At 43.8% G+C, this 16,554-nt stretch overlaps 1 protein-coding gene across 1 annotated transcript in view; it reads left to right on the top strand.

Moving 5' to 3' along the window:
- Nucleotides 1-5,801: 5,801 nt before the first annotated feature.
- PSPC1 (paraspeckle component 1) overlaps nucleotides 5,802-16,554 on the top strand; it is a 55,684-nt gene continuing 44,931 nt past the window's right edge. Inside the window, exons 1-4 of the mRNA XM_090029273.1 lie at nucleotides 5,802-6,257; nucleotides 8,964-9,265; nucleotides 11,280-11,375; nucleotides 12,874-13,070. Coding sequence (XP_089885399.1) covers nucleotides 5,901-6,257; nucleotides 8,964-9,265; nucleotides 11,280-11,375; nucleotides 12,874-13,070 — 952 coding nt within the window. The 5' untranslated portion in view covers nucleotides 5,802-5,900. The remainder of the gene's footprint in view (nucleotides 6,258-8,963; nucleotides 9,266-11,279; nucleotides 11,376-12,873; nucleotides 13,071-16,554) is intronic.

Raw genomic sequence — 16,554 nt, forward strand, 5'->3', positions numbered from 1 at the left:
AGAGTTGATTGCCTGTTGATATCCTTCTGAACATCAAGTTGAGGAAAGCTCAAATTTCTGAAAACAGGGAAAGTTATTTCAAACTCAAGTTCCTGCAAATTTAGAAAATACAAAGTTAAGCAACTCGCCCATGCTGAAAGCTGTGGTAAAGAGAAGGGGCAGGGGTTATTCTGTGTATGATCTGCTTTGATACCCTTCCATTTAGCATCCACTCTCTGCCACTGAGAAGACAGTATTTGTTGTTTGACCTCATCATTGCATCGAACCCATGTATGTGGGCCTACAGTGATGTTCAACAGCAGCGGGGTTTGGCCATAGCCACTCTTCTTCCACTGCTGCAGGGAAAAGTGCTGGCTGAGGGTGGATCCTATTGCCTGCTTACCCACCTACTCACCTCTAACCAGAGGTGGGCCCTACTGGCTTGCAGCTGGGAAAGGTTGCCTGCTACTGCATTATGGTATTGCTTATGCTCTTATGTTCTTAACTGTGGCCTATAAAGCCAAACATAATCAAATTAAATGATACACCAGCACTTCAGCTGTATTGAGGTTCAAGTATACCTTGAGTATGCCCCATGTCAGCACTGAATTGTGTAACCTGTGCCAGCAGGGCAGCGGGATCTTCTTGTCATAGGCACTGTCAGTTGCTAGATGGGAGATGAGCATAATATTTGGCTTTAAGTATTGGTAAGTAAAAGCATAGATGGCATTGTGTGCACTTATGGATGAAGGAATGGCAAAAAAGCAAAAATGGTGTTCTTTCTGTGCAATAGGCTAACTGTAGAGAGTAAGCATAAGCAGCACTTTTTGTTATAGTTTAAAAGCAAGGTGTGAGTATGCTACGGACATATTTAGGCAGGACTCAAGAAGGAGAGCTAAAGTTTTGTGAGTTTGTATTTTAATCCCTAAATTATCAGTTAAGGTGAATGCGCGAATCTACGGGACTTGTGCACTGTCATTCCTGCTTTATGGGTCAGAAACACGAACTACATATATACAAGAGACTGAACAGCTTCCCTATGAGATGTCTGTGTAAGACCTTGAAAATAAAGTGGGAAGACAGACTACCAAACACAGAGGAGTGTGGAGGACTGATACACTTAAAAATCACTGTCAAAAAGAGGAGGTTGCAATAGATCTGCCATGTCAGGAGAATGGGAGGAGACCATATCCTCACGAATATTTTTTATATTGAGATTTGAGATGCCTCTAGAAAGTGGGGTCACCCTTTATGGTGGTACCATGATGTGTGCAAAAATTATATGAAGTTGTTCAGCAGGATTAAGTTAGGAGAATTGTGCAGAATTTGGAGGGAAGATCTGGCACTGGGTGCAGCTCTACGTGAAGCAGTTTTAATCCAGAGGATGGAAGCAAAGTGAGAAAGAAGAAAGCAGCATGCTGTAACTTGAACTCCAAATCTGGCATGTGAAACTTATAACAAGCTTTGTCGCTCTCAAATGTGGCTTATCAGCTGGGATCTGGGTTTTCCGTTTCCCACGGGAAAACAGAGAAAACCACAGATTCCCTGTTTTTATCCAAGAAAACACAGATTTCTCTTTTTAGCAGAGAAATCTAATCCGCAGATTCTCCACCTTTGCAAAGAGCTCTTGCAGGCTGGCACAACTCCAGCCCGCAAGAGCCAATTGCAAAAAGGGCAGGAAACCCCTAGCCCTGGCGGGAGGGCGGAGCCTGAGCCTTTGAGGCAGCCAAGGCCAGGCTCAGGTTTGGGGTTGTACTTGCCCTTCGCCCCTGGAGCATAGAGGTAAGTGGGGCTGCAGAACAGGGCTAGGGAAGATGGTTGGGAGCTGAGGGAGTGGGGGGTGCTGCCGGGCCCAGATGGCACATCGCAGCTAGGAACAAGGTCAGAGGGTAAGGGCAGGCGGGCCCCTCTGCAGGGGGGGAGCTTTGTGGGAAAGTGATTCGGGGCGCAGTGGTAGTGCCTGCCATGTGCGGGCCACACACGTTGCCCGGGGGAGGGGGAGGCTGGCATATGGCTGGAGCATAGCTCTGTGGCCAGCTCTGCAGCCACGGCGAGGGATTGTGGAGGGGGGAACTGGGGCTTAATGCAGTGGCTGATGCCACATAATTGGAGGGCCGTGATGGCAGAGATAGATGCTACCTCCAAAACCTCCTGCTGCCACTGTAGAGCCACACCTGGAGCTGTGCGGCTGGCCACTGGGCAGCAGCGGCAGCGTGGTGATGGCCGGGCGGCACACAGCCATCCCCACCACCACCCCACTCTGCGCCACTTCCGCCAGCCTCACAGCTCCGAGTATGGCTCCGCGGTGGCAGCGGCTGTCACCACTGGCACGGGAAGCCCCACAGGCAAGTGGGAGCAGCAGTGGCTTCCCGTGCCAGCGGTGACGGCTGCTGACTCCACAACCTCCCGGAGCCGCACTTGGAGCTGTGTGGCCAGTGGCAGCTCCACAGTGGTGGGGCTGGGAATGGCTGCGTACTGCCTGGCCACCACCGTGCTGCGCCGCTGCCGCCAGCCACACTGCTCCAGGCATGGCTCCGTGGAGGCAGGTGGGAGGTTTTGGAGGCAATGGCCTTCACCACCATCACAGCTCTCCAAGTAAGCGGCAGCAGCCGCTGCATGTAAGCCCCCTCTACTAAAGAAATGCTATAAAGGATTCATAAACAGATCTCCAGAAATGCATAAAGGAAAGGGGGAAGGGATTACTCAAGAATGATAAACACCAAAGATTGTGTTTTCTACACAGGAAACAGGGGGATGGGTCTTTACCCCCTTCAGGTTCATGTAGGTGAGCAGGGAGATGGGCTTAAATATACTCAGGTGGCCAGGGAACCCTAGATCTTGAGCATTAGATGGACTCACACCTATCTGTATGGCTTAAATCTGTTGAATACTGGGTGTGTCTACACATGCACTTTACTGAACAGTAAACTAATTTACTGCATAGTAAATCATCGCTGTCTACATGTGTGCAGTAATTGGACCACTGTAAACTAATTTACAGTGCCATCAGATAGTCCCATCTGACACAGGTACTATATGATAGCAGAGTAATTTACTGCACTTAAACACATGTGTAGACAGTGATGTTGGGATTCTTTTACTCTGGCTCAAATTGTGCTGGAGTTTATTCAGTTGCATTAATTGCACATGTAGACATGCTGACTGTGTTTAAAACTGCTCTCTCAAAAAGGTAAAAGTAAGTAATTGTGGCCTTTTGATGCCTCATCAGTACTATGGTTTGATTCTCCAGGCATAAGCAAAAATAGTTGATAGAATGTGCCAAACTTAAGTATTTTTCCCCTGAGATCTGTATTTCATTAATATCTTGCTTAAATATTGTCAAATTTAGAACACAGATCTTGCCTCGCATGCCTAAAAGGCCTACCAAATTTCAGGACAATCTGCATAATCATGAGGATTGTAAAGCATTTAAAGGAGTCAGATTTTAAATAGAAATTATTCTCAAACATTAACTAGAGCAGAACTGACACTACTATAAAATCACAGAAATATAAGGCTGGAAAGAAGTACACAGAATCTTGAACAGTGATCACTAGCTCACCTTGACAAACCTATTTCTTAAAGCTATCAGCGAAGAAGATTATACTGTCATCGTAACAACTGGAAAGCTTTTTCTATTATTCCACCTAAATATTCTTTCCTGAAAAGTAAGCTGATTTTCTTCTCTCCCCAGTGGCCATGGAGAAAATTTGATTATTGTCCAATTTACAGAAAACTTCCTATGTACAGAACACTGTTATGTATGCTATCAATTTTTTTCCAGATTAAATGAACCCAGGTACTTCAGCCTTCTCCATAAACCATGTTTTCTAATCCTTGTTGCTCTCCTCTGAATCTAGATTTCCAGCGTGTCTGTATCTTTCTTAAAGTGTAGTTTTGAGTGGAATAATTCCCTCCTGTGTTTTACATACGAGTCAGCTTTAATAACTCCACAAATAACTCCTATCCATTAACTTTTATATGATAACCTCAGAGTGTGAAACCATACTTAATTTATCGTGTTCTACAAGAGGGGTTGACAACCTATAGATCATGGGATGGATTCAGTAACAAATGCTGCCAGATGGAAGAAAATGGAAAAGAATTTTGAGGCCACAGATCAGTCTTGGCCTTGAGCAGGGCCATTCTGTCCTACTGCCAGAAAATGTTGCTAACTGCTGATCTGTAACTTCCTTTTCCATCAGCCTTTTGCCTAACCAGATATCTTGATTTTGCATTTGTGTATTTGATTCCTCCTTCCTACAAAAATCATACTTTGCATTTGTTATTCAGTTGAGACTTGTTAGATCATAAGAACTGCCATGTACTGGGCCAAATGATAGGTCCATCTTCTTTTCTCACCACACCATCACAGCATCCCTGCCAGCTCTACATATTTGCGGTCTATACCATCCATCATTCCTTTGCATCCTGCCTGGACACCATGTGGCAAGACACCCCTGGTTAGGAGGAAGGTCCCAGGTGGACAAGCATATACTGTATCTTGATCATTTGAACTACCTGTAACTGGTAGTTTCTCCACAGAGCTGTTGCCACAGGCATGTACACAGCATGCTTCACAGCTTCCCCTACCACCTTCCCCTTCTGCAGAGTGAGACCCTACCTGAAGCCCCTTCACCACTTCCTCTAGAACCTCCTGCTGGGGCTCTGGCTGCAGTACTCAGCACACCTCTTCATTTATGCATCCCTATCTGCAGCCGCACCAAATCCCAGGACCTCCTGGTCTACCCCATCCAAGCTAATGATATACCTGACCAGGAAAGAGGCTCTAGCAACTGTGATCCCCAGGCAGTGTACGGCTGTTTTCCTGTCCCTGGTCCCATCACACCTCTGGGAAATGTCACTGGGCAGCATCCACTGGCTCCCTGGCAGTGGCATACCAACGGGGGGGGAAGCATGCCCCAGGATAACAGCCTCATGAGGGTGTCAGCCAGGCCCTCCAGGAGGTACTCGGTCCCCTAGCTGCAATTCTGTTTTCAGTGCCAGCGCTTCTGGGCTTGGCAATCAGCTGCTGGGGGACCACCTGCCCCCGTGGAAGGGGCACAAATGCAAGCTTTGGCCTCTGTGCACCGGAGACCCACGGTATGCCACTGCTCTTTGGATGCATTTGAAGGCCAGTGGGCACTGTCCTGTGCACTCTGCTCCCTGTTCCTGCTTGGCACACTTGTTTTCAACCGTTGACTGCCACTCCTATCCCTCTTGTGTCTTGTATTTGTCCCAAGCAATCAGCATTGTGCAGACCCCTCCCCCATCAAGGAGGGGCTCACAGCTCTAGTTGGTGGGCTTGGCCCACATTCAGGAATGACTCAGGCACCTCCCTCAAAACGGTAACCCCGAAAGGGAGAGTGAGCTGGGCATGACCCCTGTTTCTTCCACCATTCCTCTTTCACTTACAGGCTCCAGCATCCAGGGTTTAGGAAGCTGGGATCCAGAGGCTGCAGCCCTAACGTCCACACTCAACAGCAACTAGTGTCCCTGTGTTTTGAAGCGGGATAACCGGCAGCTAAAACGCCCTCAGCCGCAGCGAAGATCTCAGAACCTCTCCCAACTTGCCAAAATGGCGCCGAGGAGAGCGGGGCACTATGCACCAGGGGAGAACATCCCACCACACAGCCAGGTACACACAGACACAGCGAATGCCCTCGACTTCGCCCTCTCCAACTGCTACGGACCGATCACGTGAGCTAAGGATCCTAGCCCCAACCCCCTCCCCCGCCCTCTATGACTGCACGCGAGGCCCACTGCGCAAGCGCCGCGTTTCACGAGGCGGCAGGGGGCGGGGCTTGCGCCAGGGACGTTACAACTCGTCTGGCCCGGCGGCGACGCCATTTTGAATCGGCTGCGGCTGGAGGTAGCGGTAGCTGAGCGCAGCGCTACGTCCATCGAGAGAGTCGGAGAACATGGCGGCGAACCGGAATCTGAAGCAGGTGCGGATCGAGAACAGCTCCCCGGCGGCGCCGCTGGGCGTGGTGGGCGGCGGCATGAAGGGGCTGCGCGGCCTGGAGGCGGAGAGCGAAGCGGCCGCCATGGCGCTGGGCAAGGAGCCCGGCGACGAGGAGCAGGGGCGCGGCTTCACTATCGACATCAAGAGCTTCCTGAAGCCTGGCGAGAAGAGCTACACGCAGCGCTGCCGCCTCTTCGTCGGCAACCTGCCCACCGACATCACCGAGGAGGACTTCAAGCGCCTCTTCGAGCGCTACGGGGAGCCCAGCGAGGTCTTCATCAACCGGGACCGCGGCTTCGGCTTCATCCGCTTGGTAATGCCCAGCTGCCGTCTAGGGGGACCCACTGGGACCAGCCCCTCCGGGTTACTCCTCTCCCCCACCCCCCGGCGCTTCCAGAAGTTTCTTTGTGCGAGCGGGCGGGTGGCGGCTGCTACCTCCGCAGGGACGGGAGGCCCCGTGCTGCTCCATTAGGGCTGAAAGACCCACCCCCCCTTTTTTTTAAAAAATTTTTGTGCAGCCTGTTTGGCCCAACCTGGAGAGCACAGGTATGGGCCCGTGTAGACAGCTGTGCTTGTGGTTTCCACACACGCTGGCAAGTTCTCCGTGAAAGCAAGGACCCGCGTGGAGGTCTAAAAGCCTTGTGGTGTTTAATTGCAAATACCCGGAATGGCCTGGGCTGCTCATGGGGATAGTTCCTGTTTAAAACATATGTTCTGGTATTTCCAGTTGTTTCGATTTTTTTTTTTTAAACATTCATTTTTTCAATCCTTTGTTCCTCCCCAGCCATAAGGAGGAACCTCGAGTTTTAATTAGTTAATGCTGTCATGACTGTTTTTGTGTACAGTTTACAAGGGGTAGAGTAGAGATGTGCAGCCTGCCACACGAGGAACAGAAGTGGCATTGGGGTAGCTTTGTGTGTAGCATCTGGCAGATCAGGGAGGGGAGCTGGTAGGAAAGGAAACTAAAGGAACAGATCTAGGAGGGAACAGATCAAGCAGAGGAAGGGTATCAGAGAGGGGGGCCCCTATTGGTATAGTTAATGTACACACAAGTTGGCTGGCAGGTGGGAATTTAAGGTTTTTTGGCTTCCTTAATTGCCGCTCTACCTTTCAGTAGTTGAGACTTGTTTTTCTTAAGCCACCTCTATTGTAAGTTTTCTAACTCTTACTTGTCTGTGTGCTTTTAAGTGTTGGTTTGTATAGTCTTTCCCCCCTCCCAATTTATAATATAAGATAAAATACATTTCTTTTGTTTTGCTGATGGGCAGTTTCTAGGCACATTGAGGGATGAAGCAACTTACGTTGCCCTTTAGCAGTTTATCTAGTTATCTGAATCATTTTTCATGGGCTGTGGAGGAAGCACCATCCTGTTTCCTTGGCTTGATGAATGACTCTTTTAGCAGAAGAATATTCAGCATAAGTGAAAAAAGCTCCAACTAAGAAAAGAGGATGTTGGGGAAGGCTGATTTTGTGGGTTAGAGTGGACAAAGGATGAAAACCAGTGAGCAAATAGTAGTTGTTTAAAGTAAAACTGGGAAGTACAGAAGCTACAATAAAGAATCTCAAGATAATCTAAAGCAGTTTACTTCTAAAATATAGATTGTGTTGATTTAGGAAGGGTACTGATTCAATCAGTACTTACAGTAGATAATAACTAACCGTGCTAACTAAAAAAAGGAGCTCCCTGTGAATTTTAAAATCCTTCATTCTTCCAAGGCACCATGGGCAACTGGTGCCACCTTAGTCGAGGTTGGGGTGCACATGCTCTCCCTAATGACCAGTCAGTGACTGTGGCCAATCTTGCTGACATGGGTTCCCCATAGCCAATTGCAGTGACTGGGAAGTGGCTGTGGTGCTTCATCTGGTGCTTGCAGTGTGTCATCGGTGTTCCTACCTGCCTATCACCTAAGTGGGGAGGAGCGTGGCCTGTTGGGGTGCACCTGCACCCCCTACATGTCGCCACTGTAAGGCACTGTCGAGAAATAAATCTAGAAATATTTATGGAACCTGAAGAAGAACTAGAGCAGGGGTGGGTTATTATTTTGCGGGGAGGGCTACTCAGTAGAGTTTTGGCAAGACATCGAGGGCCATATGACATGCCCAGGGCAGATAAATATTAATTTTCTAAATTTTTTAGGGGCCACGTGGGCCAGATAGAATGGCCTGGCGGGCCGCATTTTGCCCATCCCTGAACTAGAGTATGTAAGTCCCTCTGAGTGTAATCCTTGAATGTGGAATGGTCACATAAACATAATGAATAGAAAAGTGCTAAAAAGAGAAAGATTTGAAATCTTACTATTTAGGTAATGAGCTGAATTATTTTCTGTCTCGGTATGGGGAATTTCCTGTAGCTCACACAACTAAAACATACATTTAAGAGGCATTTTTTAAAATAGATTGTGGGGGAGCCACATGCAGATTGCTAAAATTAAATGTAATCTGAAACAGCTCTGAGAAGAGGATATTGGTTGTAGTTTGTAAAAGTGCCTGATGCTAAGTTGCATACGTTTATATAAATGGCGAAATGCACATCGGGGCTGAGAAAATGGCAGCAGTGTCCTTTTGAACTAAAACACATTGAAGGTGTTTTCATTTCCAAGCACAACACTGCCATTTTCTTAGTGCTGGCACACATTTCACAGTTGATACAAACATGTGGTGCAGTGCTGGGCACTGGTCAGTTCACATGCTCTGCTCCAGCGCGCTGGATTTTCAGCACATCGGAGCAGACAAAAGTATGTGTATAAATGCCCATTGGCGGATGAGGTCCTTTGGGTAAATGTGATATCTTTTTTTATAGACCAACTGAATAGTTGGAAAAAATTGTTCTTTGCAAGCTTTCGGGCACAAACATCCTTCTATGAGAAGAGTGTACTTGCAATGTTGAAGCATTCCCCCTCAGTTTTAACACATTTAAAATAAAAATGTTTTAAAGGACAAAGTAGCTTTGTAGAAAATGGAATAGGATTGTGCATAAAATGTGTGCGTTTGTGTTTTGTTTTTTTTCCCTTTGAAAAAGGAATCTAGGACACTTGCTGAAATAGCAAAGGCAGAACTTGATGGTACGATTTTGAAGAGCAGACCACTTAGAATTCGTTTTGCTACACACGGAGCGGCCTTAACAATCAAGAATCTTTCACCTGTGGTTTCCAATGAACTACTGGAACAAGCCTTTTCTCAGTTTGGTCCAGTGGAGAGAGCTGTTGTTGTAGTAGATGACCGTGGTAGAGCTACAGGGAAAGGTTTTGTGGAGTTTGCAGCAAAGCCTCCAGCACGGAAGGCTCTAGAAAGATGCAACGATGGGGCATTTTTACTGACCACGTAAGTTTTTAAGGGTCCGTCCCACCCCCCCAGTTAATTTTTGTGAATGTATTTAAATGTGGAGAAAACTGCCTCGTTAGCAGGGATCCTGGTTTTGTCTGTTTAAAAATCCCAAATTCTTTGATAAAAACCCTCCCAAATTCTCTGATAAAGCCCACATTCCTCTGCAATTAAAACGAAACACCACTAAAAATATATAAGCCTCAGTTGAATACAGTGTTTTATTGATATACAACTTTAAAGTAGGGATGCACCGATACTGATAGCTGATTTTGCTGATACTGATAGCTGATTTTTAAAGGAGGTGTATCAGACGATACCAGTTTCTGATACCAGCCCAGCAGCTTGGATGAGCTGTGTGCAGCTGGTAAGTCTGCGTGGGAGAAAGGAAGGGGCATGGGGGTGCAGATTAAGGTCCCCACGGTGAGGGAGGACTGTGCCTTGGGGCGGGGCAAGTGCTGCCCAGCACGGGATGGAGCCCCAGGGAGGTTCGGGGGCAGCTCCTGCTGCTGCGTGCTGCTAGTCCGGTGCTCGTCCAGTAGGGCATTCGGGGGGGGGGGAGTATGCCCCTGGATCTGCGCAGGATGGGCTTGGACTGGTTCTGTGCAGGGTTCATCCTGTCCCACCCCACGCAGATTTGGGGGCACATAGGGTGGGGTCATGCTCTCCTGGACCAACGGCAGAAGAAGCGGTGGGAGTTGCTGGATGAGTGGGTGAGTGCTACACCAACAGTGTGCAGCAGCTCCGTCTCGTGCCCACCCTGGCTGGGCAGCACCTACTCCAGCCCCACTCTTCCCTCATCGCAGGGGGCCTAAATCTGCTTCCCCCATGCCCTTTCCCTCTCCCCTCCCCTTCCACTACACCAGACATACCAGCTGCACTCTGCTTGTCCAAGTTGCTGGGCTGTGCTCCTCACTGCTTATGTGCTGTGCTGTGGCTGCATGCATGTTTGGGTATTTATCCACCAAATTATCAGCCTCACCAGGCCAACTTTCAATATGATCAATTTTCTTTATATCAGTGCCGGTCTGATATCGGACCGATGCATCAGTGAATCTCTACTTCAAAGCAATTTTGTAAACCTGCTAGTGCTTCATTCATTATAATAAAATAAATTCTAAATATATATTTTGACATTTGATTGTGAGTTTTTTTATCATGGAAAATTAGAGCCCCCCCTTGCTCCCTTTCCTCACCGTGATGTGGGTTCAGCTACATCTGTCCCCCTGCTGTTGCCCCTCACTCCTGACCTGCTGCCCCCCCACCTGCAGTGAGGAGAGCAGTGGGAAAGGGAAGGGGCTCTGAAGTACAGGTGATGCTGGGGAGGCATATGAACCTATTCCCCCCCCCCCTGTTTTCTATACCTGCAGATGGGTGCAGGACTGCTATGAACAATAGATTAACATGCGCAAGTCTATGATAGTGTTTTCTTGCATAGATTATCTGTTTGATTGCAGTTTTAATTATTCACCCATATTTTTTATCCATTTTCTAGTCTTTCAGAATTATCCATAGTTACTTTGATTCTTATTGATTTCATTCCTGCCTCTGGAGTTCTTAGTAATCGGAGTTTGGTCAGTTTTACTGGTTTGTTTTTACTCCACTGCAACTTGGTAAAACTATAAGTAGAAGCATTGAAGTTAACCATGAGCAGACTCAGGAACATAACCCATCTGTTTTTATTTAAGAGGTTTAATTTGTCAGTATAAGAGCTAGAAACATTTTTTAAGTGACAGTTAAAAAATGCTTCTTGCCTCCAAAGAGTTTAATTCTTTTCTACATAGATTTTAGCTTAATTAGTTAATTTTATTAGCCAAATAGGCCATAGAAAAAAGGCAATAATGTTTTCCATGCAAAGTAAGTGGCTTGTTTGCAAGGCAGATTTGCTGCTAACAAAATGTTTTTGAAGGAATTGATGTTTACATGAAGTAAGACTTTTTTAGGATGTATTTTCAAAATATTACGTGGTTACCTGTTTCCACGTGGATTTCATTGGTTAAAACATTTCTTTCAGAACGCCTCGCCCTGTGGTTGTAGAACCTATGGAACAGTTTGACAATGAAGATGGACTGCCAGAGAAGTTAATGCAAAAAACACAACAATATCATAAGTAAGTTGGATATATGGTCATCCATTTTAGTTTGGCTTGGTAGGCAAGAATCTCTTATGCTTTGCCTTGACATGTGTTCAGGGTAGTGAAAAGAACATCAGTAATGTTGATATATAACCATTGATAGAATTGTTTAATAATGTTTAATCGTTGATATAATTGTTTGGTTCATTGATATTTAGATGTGAGGACTTCCTCTTTGTGAAATGCAACCTCAAGTTATAGATATTCAGGCCATGATACTGCAGAGGATTGTTTGCCTCATGCTTACTTTTAAATCCTATGAACAGTTCATTCAACTTCTGTTAAATTTAACTGTTAAATTAAGCATGTGTGCGTGTCTTTGTAGAACAGGGTCTTAGCTAGTGCAGTGATGCATGCGACATAAGCAGCTGTATAACTTTAAATGCCAGGTAGAACAAAGGTTCTTTAATTTATCACTGATCAATAAATACATCTTTTGATTTTGAAACTTGTGCATCCAGAAAAGTTGATTGCTGGAGGCAGAATACTTAATCAGGCTTGCAAGAACAGAATAACTTTTTCTACAAATGATGTATGTGATAACTATTTTTGTATGTTGCCTTTTAATTTTACAATTGCACAAGTATTTTGTTAGAAAGTATATTGCCAACTGAAAAGATAGTGTTAGCTTTTTAAAATGTCTAGTAATACCTTAGTACTGTAGCAAGTTTTGATGCATTCAGCATCATAAGTAGGGACCTACTTAACTCATGGTCAGAGAGAGCCATTTCCATAGTTTGCTCATGGCATGAAGGGCTGATTAATGTGGGCATTTCCTGATAGCCCTGCCATCACTGCTGATTGGCAGAGAGGCCCTGCCATCACTGCAGACACTCAGTAAGTCTCAAGCATGTGAGAATGATTATAGGGGTTGCTGCATTGTATTAAGTATTGTGGTAAGGATTTGGAGAATCTAAACAGCGTATTCATATTAGAATATGAATAATACACTGTTTTTTGCAGGGGGGGGTTGATTTTGCAGAAAATTGTAGCTGGTGGACTATTTTCCAGGGATTGCAAAGACTGCCGGTTTCACAGTTTCAGTGAAAACTACAAATTAAGTAGGTCCCTATTCATAAGTCATATGCAGCTTCTTGCTGTAGACGCCTGATAGTTGTTAGATAAATTTCATAGCTTTCTACCAAAGCATCAGATATTTTCAGTATTTAAACATGAAACAAAGTATTTGATAATAAGATATAATTATGTGGGGGTTTTATTTGGTTTTATATTTATCATTTATTTAAACTTTTACTCGGTCATGCAGGGTGACCTCGACAGTGCTAATGTGCAGTTTTAAGATTTACATTTGGAAAACAGTTAGTCTTATGTTTGGCCATTTGATTTCAAATTAGAAATATAGTAATTGAAATGCATCATTAGGAGTATGTTTAGTACTCCTAAATAGACAAAAAAAAAATATATATATATATATATCTCTCTCTTTACATCTAACTGCTCATATATTTATTAGGGAAAGAGAACAGCCTCCACGTTTTGCTCAGCCTGGAACTTTTGAGTTTGAGTATGCTTCACGGTGGAAGGCTCTTGATGAGATGGAAAAACAGCAACGTGAGCAGGTTGACAGAAACATTAGAGAAGCCAAAGAAAAACTAGAGGCAGAAATGGAAGCAGCTAGACATGAACATCAGTTAATGCTGATGAGGCAAGGTAAAAATCAGATACTCAGTGTAAAGATAATCTGTTCTTCTCACAATTTATTTTATGTGTAGTGTATTGATTGTATATTATTTGTGTATGGTGGTAAAAGTTTCAGAGGTTTTGTTAGATGATTGGCCCTTTAATAAAATGCGTAATAGTGACAGAGGCAGTACTTCTACTGAAGTTACGCTATTTTCAGACAAATATCTTAAAATCAAGTGTAATACACACTTCGCAGATTAAAAGGTGGTACCAGGGCCACAGTTTTGTTTTGACACAGTCTAAATACTGTATGTCTTCAAATTTAACACTTAATTTTTAGGACAGAAGGTGCCAGATGAAGATGAATGTACAAGGCTAGAAGTTCTGTGGTGTCTATAAGACATTTTTTACTTTTTAACTCGAATTTAAAATATAGCTATTATAGAAGAAATACTTAAAAAAACAGACAAACCCAGCACATTTATACTCAAAGGAATACAGTGGTAGTAATTAAGCATATTGGAGTAGCTTCATAGATTCAATGGTAGAGATTTTTTACTTACCTGTTTTGAATGTTGCATGTGTTCCTAGCTTGAATCAAGTTAAAATATGCATATTATGATAGACATGAATAACTGTCACTGCACATCTCTGGCCTTCTCCCCTGGACATAACTGTGTGCGTTGGGAACTATTTTTTGTATTTGTAACTGAAAATCCTTTTTTGCTTTGGAGGCTAATTTTGGAGTCTTAACCATATAGACAATCAAAGGAACACATTCTGACATTTGGGGGTGAGGTGGGGGCGGGGTCTTTTTTTCTATCTAATTGAATTATGTTTTAAACCAACATTGCCTTTTTCATTACAGAAGATCTTAGTGCTTTTGACAGGCCACACTAATAAACACGGAACCCCTGGTGTGGAAAAGAACCACCACAATGCAAAGTAACAGAAAGAGGGGAAACTGGCTATGTGTGCTTATACTGAAAAAAATTCTGTGGAATTTTTTTTAATTCTCTCAAAAGGCTGTATTGGATGCGAAGCAGTTTTACATTTCACCTTGATGTGGCAGAATGGTCTCCCTCATCATTTTTAGAATGTTAAAGTTCTAAAAGCATCATGAAGTCTATCTTATTTAAAAGTTTTGGGCATGAACAACTGCTATATATCCCTTCTGTCACAATGTAGCTGGCTTTCTGTGATGTTTAATAAGTAAACTCTTAATAATGCATTCTGCTTCTGGAAAACAAAGGTATTTTGTTCCACATAATTTTTAGATAAACGTGTTTTTCACACACATTTCCAGTTATTTGGCTAGGCTTAGGATATTTTTTCCAAATAGCTCAGCCACTAAATGCTTTATTAAGTGCGTATTTATTTATAGCTTGCTTTTGTATTAATAATTTAGAGTTCCTACTGGGTTAGTTATTTGAAAAGTTCATTTTGAATTTTTTTAATTGAAAGCTTAAACAATATTTTATTTACTTTTTCTTACCAAGCTATCTTAAATTACTATGGCTAAAATATTCAAGGGAAAAAATATTTTTCTTTACTCATTTTACAAATAATTTACAACATTAGGATTGCTGAAAACCATAATATTTGTCTGAAGAGTAGACATTTTCAACATAGAAAAGAAAAAAAATTGTAAAAAAAAAAAAGTGTTTCTAAAACCTCACATAATGGTGTATCTAATACCTGAAACATTTTTAATTAGTTTTAGAAATTAACTATGTTAGGTTGTTCCTTCCCCTTATTAATGTGCAATGACTTTTGATTAAAGAGCCTAAAGCAGTAAAATGCATGATCTCAATACAGGCATGTGGTTCCCACAGCAGCGATCCTTAAAAATGTAACTTGGGAAATTCAGGGCAAGAACATATAAAGCGTGGGGGGTGGGGGAGAAATTGTGGGTGATTTGGGGGAAGAAAAAAGTTTTTTGGGAAACAGTGTTGATGGGATAAACAGTTCATTTTAGTACTGGAAATATTACAAAAGTTATTTTATTTGTGAATGGCTTTCTTGTTTAAAAAACAAGTAGAAGTGATATGTGTATACTAATGATCCAATATTTGCCAAGTTTTATAATCTTTCTACTTTCTTCAGCTTTTGTCTTCTCTTGAAGCTTTCTCTTGATGAGCTTGCTCTTTTTTAAAAAAATCTGGGTGCTAAAGAGCAGTTCATTTTCTCAACTGCCATGTGGGTACAGTGAAGAATTAATTGGGGCAGGCGTGGCCAGCCTGCTACATGCGTGCCACAAAGTGATATGGAAAGCTTCTGTGCATGGCATGTGGTAGATAAGGGAGGGGACAAGCAGCACAGCAGCAGATGGGAGGAAGCAGAAAGTGGAGCAGGAAATCAAGCAGGGGTCATAGTGCAGGGATCAAAAAGCATAGGAGGAAAAGGAGGCTAGGGTAGGGAGCAGAAAGCAGAGTAGTAGATTAGGCAAAGGAAGGGGATCAAGAATGGCACTTTGGGGGAGTGACCCTAAATTATAGCATGATTGTCAAAAATGTTGGCTTCCTGGATTAGGGTAAGAGTTTGCTATAGCCCATGGTTCCTTTTAAAGAGGCATTGGAAGGGAAGAAGCTTTTTTTGAACAACTGTGCTTGGCTGATGATAGCACTATTTCTCCAGCTGTTAATTTGCATCATAGGATAGGTGAGGACTGGATAAGGGAAGAGCAACTGCTTTGTTAAGGACCATTTAAGGGAAGCTGTACTGTTCACATTAGTACCCTTCTGGGGAACAGTGGTCCTTTATAAGTAAGTGGGTGGAGTATCTTGCTGTTTTCTGTAGGAGCAGTGAGTCCTTCCTTTCATACTTTGATATCAGATGGCCTTGGCAGTTCTTGCCATGCCTTTAACAGAAGAAAGCTAGGCTTTTCCTTATATGTCTTAATTTGACAAGACCTGATGCTAGTGAGGAGAGGTTGCTTCTACAGCGATCCCTTTTTTAAGACCATCTCTCCTCACCAAAAAATGTAAAGGAATTAAATGAAAATACATTGACATAATGATCTTTATTTTCCTCTCTTTATTAGTTAATACTAAGGTCACCACTTTCCAAACCTGGTAAGTTTGGGTACTCTTGAACCTGCCATACTGCAGCTGCCTCCTTAAGCGTTGCCATTTTACCCAGATAGTTCAGTATAGGTTGGAGCTCATGCTAATATCCGCGGCTTTCTAATGTCCCCTCCTCCATGCTTAGTAATTCAATGCTGGGTGGGCTCTTAGCACTAAATATTGGACATCTAAATTCAGTGGGGTGTTGTGCGTAGTCCTGTACCACTCCATGCCGGCTGAGGAGTCATATGAGCACTCAGTGTTAACCAGTGAACCATATCAGTATATATGTTTCCATATGAATTATGGCAAATATTTTAGTTCAAAAGAAAGTAAACTAGAGTGCATTAGTTAACACTGATAGAGATAGTGTGTTTCATTTTTCAGCATGGTAGGAAAGGCATACCTAATACATACATGTCTTTGTGGGAGGTTGGAAGGACTTT

The sequence above is a fragment of the Crocodylus siamensis genome, chromosome 1 (genome assembly GCF_052110815.1).
Source record: "Crocodylus siamensis isolate JL-2025a chromosome 1, ASM5211081v1, whole genome shotgun sequence".
Lineage (NCBI taxonomy): Eukaryota > Metazoa > Chordata > Crocodylia > Crocodylidae > Crocodylus > Crocodylus siamensis.